This window comes from Ursus maritimus, unplaced genomic scaffold, assembly GCF_017311325.1.
Source record: "Ursus maritimus isolate PB19 unplaced genomic scaffold, ASM1731132v1 scaffold_9, whole genome shotgun sequence".
Taxonomy (NCBI): domain Eukaryota; kingdom Metazoa; phylum Chordata; class Mammalia; order Carnivora; family Ursidae; genus Ursus; species Ursus maritimus.
The window spans coordinates 4,365,636-4,377,749 of NW_024427107.1; the positions used below are offsets into that span (position 1 = coordinate 4,365,636).

Consider the following 12,114-nt stretch of genomic DNA (forward strand, 5'->3'; position numbering starts at 1 on the left):
GAGCTTCATAATTTCAGGAAATATTATAGATTCTGTCTCTCTAGTTTATGTTTGAGATGCAAAAGTAAACACTGATTCATAGAAGATGCTTGAAACAAAAGCCAGCAAATTATCTAATACAGAGACTGAAAACATAGTGTATGCAGTTATATTTAAAGTACAGATTTTAGCACTACCTATATTTAGTACACGATCCTTCATTTTGTATATTCATGAGGAACAAAAAAGTTTTACCTTGTTTTTTTACAAACCCTATCATACCAATAAATGTTGAGGACGCTCATCTAAATATGGCTTTTAATAAAGCACATCTTTCCTAAAATGGAAGATAGGATTCCTGCTTGAGCTATCCATCAACTAGATTTAACTTATAAAACTATATTTTATTTGCAAATGAAAATGCATTATACATGACATTGGGCAAGGGGTATTTGTAGTAATTACATTTCAGTAAGTTTACATTAACATCATTTCACAATTAAACAAACAAACCAAAAAATCCTTACCAAAGTTCCCAACAAATTTTCCTACCTCCTAACATACAGATCTAGAAAATAAACAGGTCAACGTAAAAACTCAGTCTTAAACATTGTTATTTGCCTTCTGTGAGTGTTAAAGACTGTTTGCAGGTAGATGCTCTATTTTTAATTGCCAGTCTCAAATAAAAGCTGTCTATACCTCTTTAACTACATGTCATGCAGCTCTGTGTGCAGTGTGGCCACTTACGTAGAGGAGGCACAGAGTAGACATTAAAGAGCCCCTGAAAGAAAGGAGCTCTTTTTCTACCTTTTCACACAATCATACAACCTGGCTAAAAAACTTTGCTTTTCTTTAGCAGATGAAATCAGGAAAAGAGAGAGCCCAAGAATGCTTTCATCTTCTTTGTGTATATCTCTTCATGGATACTTCCTTTGCCCCAGACCAGAAAATTGTCACATGTGAAAAACATTAAATTTTACCTCAAGCAGATTTCATGGCAGAATATAATTTATCAAATATTGTTAACAAATACATTTGGATTTTCAATGTTTTCAGGCTCTTTGGAATAAACAAAATCACTAAGGAAGAGACAACATCATATTTGTGTTGCATAGAATGTGTATAGAAGAATACACACACACACACAGACACACACACACACAGATCTGGAAATAGCATTCGCATTTGGACTGCAGAAATGGAACACAAAGGTTTCTGTATCCTTGGGAACTACTCGAAATTTTTATTATGCACGTTATTACTTTCAAAAGTGAAACATTTTAAAAGCACAGTCAAATAAATGAAATATAGTAAAATGAATAGAGCAAAAGGTAATCTGTATGATGATACTATAACCATATTGGTAAAGGTAACTGAATTTTCAAATTGTCAATTGACAGACAAGTTTTCAAATCCCCATGTTCCATTTTAAATGATAATTTTATTCTCTTATTTGGATATTTGCTTATGTTTAATGAGCCAAACATATTGACCAGGTGGGATCCAAATTAGCGTATGGTCAGTGTATAAAAAAAATCATAGGAGTTATCATATAGGTCTTGCTTAAACTTAAAATGATAAAATGACAAATAAATATGATGAGAAAACTAAACTATTACACGTGTTATTGTCATTTGCAATATGATTACTGTAGTTTCAGAGGAACAAATTATACTTCCATGAGGTTTAGCTTCATTTCACTTTGTTGGGCTTTGAAAGGCCACCAAACGTCAAGTTTTTGGGACTTCTTAAGCTTTGTCTTTCAAAATGAAATATAATTGGAAATTATTTTGGACTTAAAAATGCATCAAACATCAAACATTTAGGATATATTGTTTTGTCCTTAAGCTTTTTAGTAAAAAATTAGTTTGGATCCTGGGAGGGAATCACCGATACATTTTTAAAATAATGACATGTATTATCAAAATCCGCAAACATCTTTTCTCACTCATAATACTAAAATCATGAAAATATTTTCACTACAATGAATACTGCATTTTACATAATACTTCTAAATATTGGGAGATTGTGCCTGGTGTTAACTGTTTATTTTATGATTGGAAAACAGTAGAGTTATCACCCTGAGAACCCCTCTGGGCAGGACATTACATGAAGTCTCTCCTCAAAAGTCCTGGAACAAAGGATTTCTTTAAAAAATCTGCCAACCACTGCAACCAACCCCAAATACTGTGGCTGCAGAGTATTTTAAAAGAATTTATTTAGTGAAACTCACCTAATTTACTAAATATTCAATTCTGAATACAGCTAACCTATTGTCTATTGGATTGTATTTTAAATGCTGTAACAGAATGCCAAAATTAGAAGAAACCTCATAGCAACATCTTTTGTTAATGTAAAAAACATTTCCAATTTTTCAGATAGTAAATTCAGATTGCTTCTGAATTTCTCAGACTTGATAAATTTCAATTTTAACATCTCACTGGTGATAATAATGACAAGTGAGGCAAAGGCAGAGATTGGGCAAGACTCCTTTGAAGGCTCTTTCCCTCATAGTGTTTGTATTTTCCAGCCAAATGTAAAAATGGCAATCTCCTCCAAATAATGATACTTTCACTGGTTTTTCCCTAATGTTCTAGAAGTTAGAGCCTACTGATGGTTAAGGTAAGTGCCTTTCCAGAAAAATCTGGCCATTGTCTAGTTTCTAGATGTGAGAGACGGAGTGGAGTGAAGAACGCGGCATGTATTACATGTGTTAAAGTTATCACACATCTTTCCAGACGTTTTCTCTGAGTGCAAAACCCATTCTCTCAAAATTCCTGGAGATCCTATAATCTCTCTGAATTTTGAAATAAGAAATTTCCCACAATACTCAGATTTTTAAAAAAATATTGCATGAAATCCTTTTTATTTCCATGCACAGTATATAAAACTGGTAGCCTACAATAAGAAATATTTCTCACAATAAAGTAATCCCTATCTTCTTTATAGACTTTAATTTTGCATTACTTCAAGGTATGTTAGAAAAATGAAAAGAGGCAAGAGCTTCAATATGTTGAAGGGTTAAAAGAACTAATTTGTTTTAAATCAGTGATTTCTGTGCCAGGAGTGTGACTACAGGCTAAAAGTGCCTGACTGCCTTTTCCTGAGAAATTCCCCATTCAGGGCTCAAGAGCAGTAGATTGCTTAGCGTTTCTCAGGGGGATCAGCGGGCATTCCAGGGTCTCTGCAAACTGGACAGCAGGTTCCTTTCGCCAATTCAAGGCTGGGACATGGAGCCGGAGGGCAAGTCTCCACCATACAGGTGACCTGGCCACTCTGAAAGGCAACATTTGAAGATTATTCCCATGTTTCTTACAGTAGAAACCTTTTTAAAAGTTTTTTATAATATGTATTCTGATTGACTATCTCAATATAATAAAAATTACCGATGGTATGAACTAATTTATACATGTAGTTCCTATTAATGCTTTATTTCTACATTTGCAGCATGAAAAACCAAGGCTCGAAGTACTGGCCTACAAAATGTTACTTCCCAAACCGGAGGGCTTGGGGTGTGAAGAGAGGCAGGAGAAATTGGCATCAGCTCTGTTCAAAAAACAAACTAAATAAAGACTGAGCCTTTTTCTTTTGGTGGGTACCATGATAACATTTTTTAATATTTACCAAATGCTTTCAGGCAACATTTGTAGTAAGACTGACTAGAGAATAAGGAGATGAATTCAAGCCCCATTTCTGCCTCTATTTGTGTGATCTTGGGCAAAGCTCAATAAACATCCTGAGTGTCAGCTCTCTCAATTATTAGTGAAAATGTGAAAAGTGGTATTTGGCAAGTGTTCATGAGAGAGTGGCATATTTTGTAATGCATTCTCAGGACCTCAAAATCTCACATCAATATCTTGACCTTAAAAATATGCCTTGAATCTCTTCACAAAAAGAACATCTTTTTTTCTCTTTTGAATTTTTCAGGTATAGCTCAACTGGCAGGCTAGCAGAAGTAAAACAGGAGGAGGAAGATGGAAAAACTTCTAGTGGCACATACCTTACACATACAGCTAATGCAGTCTTCTTTCATCCAGTGTTCACTGTCTTTTCTTCGAATCCCTTTATCATCTGTGCATCCCGCCTGCCTGAGACGTGCCTCCAGCTTGTTTATCTAAAAGAGGAGATGAGGGAAAGGAAAGTGGGAATTGAAATAGTACCAATAAAGCAGATAACTAACACAGTTTGATGAAATGCTCTATTCTGTAAGCACACACCTAGAGGGCAAAAGAAACTTCAAAGCCAACATAATTTTTCTTAACATTTTTTTACCCAAAACTTAATGAATCCGAGTCATCCGGTGTTTAAGCTAATAAACAGTTCCCTATATGTGGCAAAACACTGAATATGAATCTAATATTGAAACAGGTAAGTTTAAAAAAAATAGAATTAAAATCAAATGAGTAGAATTACATATTTAAAAATCTTAATAAATATTAACATTAATTCAAAAAATCAATATTTTAGTTAATTTTTGTGCTTAGGTTATCATAAACATCATTCCCTGAACAAATCTGTATTAGAGATCAAAGATAAAGCAAACAATCCAGGGTCTCAAGGAGCTTAAATTTAGTGGAATGGCAGATCAATAAATTACAGTGCTAAGCCAATTAGATAATGACAGTATATCAGAAGCAGAAGAAGAGCAGAAGACAAGCTTTTCTCCATTCTGCTTCAGGAAGTAAGGGAGGCCTCGCATGGGAAAAAGCATTTGAGCTGTAAGTAGACATTACAAAATCATTCCAAAAAATAATCAGGGAAAAAGCATGTCAGACAAAAGGGAAAAAGTTTGGCCAAAGTGTGGGCACGGTATCTCAGGAATATAAACTGCTGTGGAGGGTAAAAGGCAAAGGGAGAGTGTTGGTGGGAATCAAGGCAGCAAAGGAAATTAGGACCTTACCAGTCCTATAAGTTCATTTAGATATTATAGTCTCTAGACAATGGGGAAAAACTGCAGTGATCTCATAATGGCAATATGAAGACAGACTAGTGAAAGCAAGGAAACTGCAAGAAGATCCACATGGGCTCAGCTGAGAAAGGAAGAAGTGAGAGTCAGGAAGAGCCATTGAGCAGGTAGAGATGTTTGGTTGAATTGGGGGGTAGGGAAGAAAGAAGAACTCAAGATGACTGCAAATTCCAGGTTTCATAAGGTGCATGAAGGATGGTGATGTTCACCAAGATATATTCTAGAGAATTCATTACAAAAGAGTAACGAACCATAGAGAAATTACAGATACTGAACTGAGAGGAATTTTAGAAAGGATGAAAATAATACAGTTTTACCAAAGAAGAGGCTAAGTCCAAGAGCATTGAATGACTTATGAAAGTTGCAACTGTAATGCTATGGGCTGAACCGTATCGCCTGAAAGTCATATGTTGAAGTTCCAACCCCCAATACCTCAGAATGTGACTGTATTAGGAGATAAAGTCCTTAAAGAGGTAATTAACTTAAAATGTCATAGAGATGGGACCTAATCCAGTGTGACTTGTGTCCTTACGAGAAGTAGAGATTAGAGTCCAGACACAGTGCGAAGTCTGTGTGAAGATACAAACCAAGGAGAGAGACCTCAGGAGAAACCAATCCTGTCAACACCTTGATCTGGGAATTCCAGCCTCCAGAACTGAGAAATTAATTTCTTTTTTAGAGCCACCTAGCCTGTGGTATTTGTTAGGGCTGTGCTAGCAAACTAATACATGCATCATTAGGGCTAGATCCCATATTTTCTTTTCTTTTTTTTTTTAAAGATTTTATTTATTTATTTGACAGAGAGAGAAACAGCCAGCGAGAGAGGGAACACAAGCAGGGGAGTGGGAGAGGAAGAACCAGGCTCCCAGCGGAGCAGGGAGCCTGATGCGGGGCTCGATCCCAGGACCCTGGGATCACGCCCTGAGCCGAAGGCAGACACTTAACGCCTGAGCCACCCAGACGCCCCAGATCCCATATTTTCAAAAGAACTTTCTAGTGTATATCTAAGAATCATTATGCTTTTATTCTCTAGAGTAAATATTCCTTTCAGATTCTCTGAACTCTGTTATTTGGTTGGAAATGATGAAATAATTTCAAATACTTGACCATGATTGTTTGTATGTGACAGAAATTACTGTGTCCAAGAAAAATTTGGAGACAAACAATAGACCAGACTGGATGGCTTAAAGACCATAAAAGCAATGATTTATTTTTAAATAATTATTAAGCACCTGCTGTTTGTCAGCTAGTCTAGGGGAGACTACAATGATAAATACCCCTGGGTTTTTAGCCCTAAGGAGTTTGCAGTGTGGTAGGGGAGAGTGAATTTCTGCAAAAATGAATATGATACAAGCCCAGATGTTGTGCGCTGTAAGAGCATATATACAATGATATGGGATTTCAAGGAAAAATGATTATTTTTAGAAGAATGGAGCAGGAAAGGGAGTAATCAGGAAAGAATTTACAAATTAAATGGTACTAGTGCTAGGCCTTGAAAAAAGATGACATTTGGTCATGGTAGTATTTATGCACATGGGAATGTGGGTGAGAGGGACAGTACATTTCAGCTAGAGGGAAAATGTGTGAAGGAAGTTAGTAAGAGGGGAGGAGGAACAGTGAATATTTAAGTTTGAAAGAAAAACATAAAACATGTGAAAAAAGCTATTTGGATATTAAATAAAAAGATAGTTAGGACTACATTTTCCAGAGCCAAGAATACCCATGGACTTGGAATTATTAAGGAAGCAAAAAGTCTTGATGTATGTATGTATGTGTGTATAAATAAATAAATAAAATTGTGTAAAATATTGTACAATGTTTGTGTTAAAGTTGGACAGTAGGGTGGGCCTTTGGGGTGATTTAGTACTACAGTGCCTACACTTGGGAAGTAACATCCATTTTTCATTAATTTATTCATTAACCAACAGGATTCTTAAGTATCCAAAATATGCCAGCTAAATACTGATGAACTAAAAGGCTAAATCTCTGGCTTTATGTAAGTAGTGATAATGGAGATGATGATGGGATAAATTAAAAATTGTGGTGGAGGCAGGAATGATAGAGTTATACAATGACTAGATGTGGACTGAGTTAGTCCTTGCCCAAGCAGGGGAGTTCTGTAGAGATATTAGTGATTATGGCCTAGAAGACTAAGACAAAAAACAAAACAAAATACTTTTATTTCTAAAAGTACTAAGAACATGTTAAACATTAGTAAAGTTGAATAATTTCCAAAAAATTAAAAAGAGTAGAGGCAATTGATATAGAAAAGATATTTAGGTGGTAACTTCTGTCCTCAAGGAGAAAAGTATAGAAAGCAAAATAGAGAAATGACAGCAACACATCTATTATAAACTTCAGGCACTTGGAGCAATAATATATTTTCAAATGACAAAGAAACTCTTTAAGGGAAATAGTCTGAGAACCATCTACGTACCATAAATATAAGAGCTATAATGCATGATAAAATTTTGTTCTGGAGTTAATCACAGTCTTGAGAATAGGAGGCACTTTGGTGGGGTGTCAGAGAACATGCTGGACCATAACTTTCCTTTTCCTATTTTCCCAGGTACTTATTGCTAGTATACAGAAATACAATTTATTTTTGTATGTTTATCTTATGTATCTTCTATCCTATGACCTTGATGAATTTGCTTATTAATTCTAAGAATTGTTTGGTAGATTCCTTTCAATTTTCTACGAGGTAATTATATCATCTGAAAATAGTTTTCTTTCTTCCTTTCCAATGCGTAGACATTTTCCTATTCTTGCCTTATTGAACTGGGAAGAACTTTCAGGGCTCTGTTTAATAAGAATAGTGAGAATGGACATCCTTACTTTATTGGTAATAGTAGGAGGAAAGCATTTAACCATTCACCATTTAGCCTATTAATACAGCAGTTTACATTAATTAATTGATTTTGGAGCATTAAACCAACCTTGAATTCCTCAAATAAACCCCATTTAATTATGTTGCATAATTCTTTTTATGCTATATTCTCTTTGCTAATATTTTGTTGAAAGTTGTTGCATACATATTCATAAGGGATACTGGTATGCGGTTTTCTTCTTTTGTACTGTCTTTGTCTAGTTTTGGTATCAGATTAATAGTATCTCCAAAAATGAATTGAAAGTATTCTCTCCTCTTCTATTACTGGAAAATTGCTGTGAATTTTTCTTTAAACATTTGATAGACATCACATTTGAAACCATTTGCACATCAGGATTTGGGGAGGAGATTTTTTTAAATTAATAATTCCATTTCCTTGGCAGCTTTAAATCTATTCAAATTATCTATTTCATACTGGGTGAACATGGTAGCTTGTGTTTTTCAATGAGTTAGTCCACTTGATCTAAGTTGTCAAATTTAGATGTGAAGATTTTTTCCATCTTTCTTTTTGCCATGAGTTTATTTAGTTGTTACTTTTCCAGGTTCTTGAGGTAAAAACTTAGATTATTGATTTGAAAGACATTCCCTCTTTTCTATTGTATGTATTAGGGGCTATAAATTTCCCTCTCTGTCCTGCTTTATGCTAATTTATTCTTCATTTTCATTCAGTTCAAGGTATTTTTTTATTCCCCTTGGGACTTCTTCTTTGACTCATCAACTCTTCAAAAGTACGTTGCTTCCTTTCCAAATATTTGGTCATCGTCCTGTTGTCTTTCTCTTATTTCCAGTTTTGTTGTGTTGGGTTCAGAAAGCATGCTCTGTATAACTTGAATTCTTTTAAATTTATTACGGTTTCTGTTATGACCCAGAATAAAGTCTGTCTTGGTACTAGAGGTAGGCACTTGAATAGAGCAAATGTTCTGTTATTGTCAGATTGAGTGTGCTATATAAATGTCAGTTAGATCCTATTGTTTGAAGTCATTTTTGCATTTTTCTAAATCTTGCTGACTTTTCTTTTTAGATATTCTCTGTACTGTTGAGATAGGGATGTTATAGTTTTGACTAAATAGTTTTGACTATTCCTCTTTTCAGTTTTATTAGTTTTTGCTTCATATATTCCAAATATTTTGCAGTTCTCTTGATTAGTGCATGTATATTTAAGATTTGTCTTCTTTGTGGTTCGTTCCTTTATCATTGTGTAATTGTCCTTGGTAATTCTTCCTCTGAAATCTATTTTATCCAAAATTAACTTAGCCACTCCTGCTTTATCTTTATTACAGTTTGCATAATATATATTTTCCACCATTTCACTTTCAACCTTCCTATATTGTTATATTTGAAGTCAGTTTCTTGTAGAAAGCATAAAGATAGGTTACACTTTTTTTTTTAGTTTGTTAATATCAGTCTTTCAAATGGTATATTTAGAACATTTACATTTAATATGATTATTGATATGTTAGAGCTTAAATATACCAATTTATTCTTTGTTTACCATTTGTTCTTTCTGTTTTTCACTTTTCTGTGTTCTATTTCTTGATTTCCTGATGGCTACTTTAAAATCCCTCTCACATAATTGTCATATCTCTGTCATTTTAGCATTGGAATTCTCTGGGTTTCTTTTTGTTTTGTTTTGTTTTTGTTTTTTTACTCCATTTGAGATCTTCCTGGTTTTTGGCATGATGAATAACTTTCTATTGAAATATGGACTTGTTGAATGTTATGGTATGAGAATTCGGATGTTATTTAAACCTTCTGTTGTAGGTATTTTCCTCTGAAACTGCTCTAGCAGGAGGAGGAGGGCACAACACTGTTGCTGCCATGTGGAAGTAAGAGTCTGTATCCCTCACTTGGCCTCTGTTGATGCTCAAGGGAGTTCTTTTCATTAATCCCATATGGAATTGAAAGTCCTAGCTCCCTGTTGGGCCTCCACTTATACTTCCCTAGCTGTTAGAAGTAGGTACATTTTTTACTACTCTGCACATGGCTTCCATTGACCACAGGGTGGGGAGGAGAAAGGGTGATCTCATTACCAGTGGGAAGTTGTGGAAGTCTTAACTCTCCACTAGGCCTCCTCTGACACCACCCCAGTGGGGAAGGAGAGGGGTTCTTCATTATTGTTGGGTCAGAGTGGAAGTCAAATCTCCCCACAGGGTCTCCACTGCTTTTAACTGTAACCACTTAAAAGAGGTGACAATCCTGGTTTCCTGGTTGGCCTTGTAGGACAGTAGCCTCATGCAGGAGTTATGATGTCTAATTATAGGCTGGAGTGGGTGAAAGTCTGAGCTCCTCATTCTGTGTTTGCTAGCATTGGTGGCAGCGGGGCCACAGTTTTGTCTGTATTGTTTGACTGGCGTAGGGTGGTTATTGTGTAAAAGTTTTCTCTATCATTAGGCTGTCTGTTTCCTAGTCTTTTGCCTAGAGAGAGTGAGGTTTCATTTGATCTTTTTTTCCTCTCTACCGGTTGTCATTTCAGAGTTGCCAAGCTAGCTACTCAGCTCCAAACTGGGTTGTATGAGAAAAAAACCAAAAACACCTAAAACCAGGAAGCAACATGTTGTTTCTTGGGCCCCAAGGTCACTAGCCAGTATACTTCTTTCTTCTTTTCATCATTCTGAGTCTTCTTATGTTTGTTTATATATGACATTAAGGGTTTTTATTTGTACATTGCAAGGAATAGGCAAAAGCACAACTACTCTATATTCCCAGAAGTAAAACTTTTATCATATACAGTTATGTAAAATTTTGATTTAAATGACCCCAAAACTATTGTTCTATATAATTTATTAATTTGCTCTGCAAATTTAATACCTTAATCAAAAGCTAGTCACCCCACATCATTGCATTCTCCCTAAAGTGGCTGTTTAATCAGAGCAGACAATACAACAATACTGATCACAGTTTGTCTTTGTTGAGCTACATACTAGTAGGATCCTTACTTACATGGTTCCTCTCATGAGTTGAGTGGTGACCCCCAAAATTTGTAACTCAATGCCCTAACCGCCAGTACTTCAGCATGTCATATTATTTGGAAATAGGGGCAACACAGATGTAATTAGTTAAGATGAAGTCATGCCAGTGTAGGCTGGGCTCCTAATCCTATGTGAATGGTATCCTCATAAAAAGGGTGAAATATAGACACAGACATACATGCACAGGGAAAATACCATGTGAATATGAAGGCAGAGATCCATAAGACAATGATTGTCAGCAAACCACCAGAAGGCAGGAGAAACACACAGAACAGATTCTCCCTTATCACCCTCAAAAAGCATCAACCCAGCTAACACCTAGAGAAAAGCTTTAAACACCAGTCCCAACACTGGTCTTTTTCTTCTACCACAAGAAAAGTATTTTCCAGATGGGGGTGCTCCTTCAGTCTGGGTGTGGGAATTCAAAATCTATGAAGCAGAGATATAGCTGAGTTCCAAAGAGCAGGAAACATTCATCAAGATCTATGACATCTTAGACCATAATGCAACCTTAAACAAATATAAATGAATAGATATCATACAAAGTGCACTTTCAGATTACTGTGGAATTAAACTAAAAATCAATAACAGAAATATTTGGGAATTAGGAAACATAATTCAAATGGATCAATGAAAGAAAAATAAAAAAGAAATGTAAACTTTTAAATAAATTAAAATGAAGATATAACATCAAAATTTGGTGAGTACAGAAGAATGCTTAAAGAAAAATTCATGGAATTAAATCCATATATTTGCAAATGAAGAAAGATATGAAATCAGTATTGGTAATTTGTGTGTTCTCTTTTTTTTTTATCCTGTTAGTGTCACTAGGGATTTATGAATCTTACCGATTTTTTTAAAAAATCAGCTTTTGTTTTCATTGAGGTTTCCTATTGTTTTTCTATCTTCTATTATATTGATGTCTGTTCTAAATGTATCATGTCCTTTCTTCATCATATTCTAGGTTTAATTTTACTGCTATAATTGTCCTAGTTTCTTATTTTTTCTAGTTTCAAATGAACTAATTCTAGTTTCTAGAAAAACTCTAGTTTCTAGAGAAATAAGAGAAAAATAAAGCCCAAAATATGTGGGGAAAAGGACATGAAATTTATAACAGAAAACTATAAAACTGAATACTGAGAAAGAATAGAAAATGAAAACAAACAAAAGCTAATTATTTAAAAATAATAATATTCATATATTTCTAATGAAACTAGCCAAGAAAACATAGAAAACACACAAACTGCCAGCATTGTAAATAAAAAGGGATCAACACTACTAATCCCATTTTAACATTAAAAGAACAAAAA

General features: G+C 34.8%; 1 protein-coding gene across 1 annotated transcript in view; it reads right to left on the bottom strand.

Moving 5' to 3' along the window:
• Positions 1-386: 386 nt before the first annotated feature.
• PXDNL (peroxidasin like) overlaps positions 387-12,114 on the bottom strand; it is a 450,345-nt gene continuing 438,617 nt past the window's right edge. Inside the window, exons 22-23 of the mRNA XM_040625808.1 lie at positions 3,980-4,093; positions 387-3,255 (exon numbers count right to left, since the gene is read on the bottom strand). Of these exons, the coding sequence (XP_040481742.1) occupies positions 3,124-3,255; positions 3,980-4,093 (246 nt within the window). The 3' untranslated portion in view covers positions 387-3,123. The remainder of the gene's footprint in view (positions 3,256-3,979; positions 4,094-12,114) is intronic.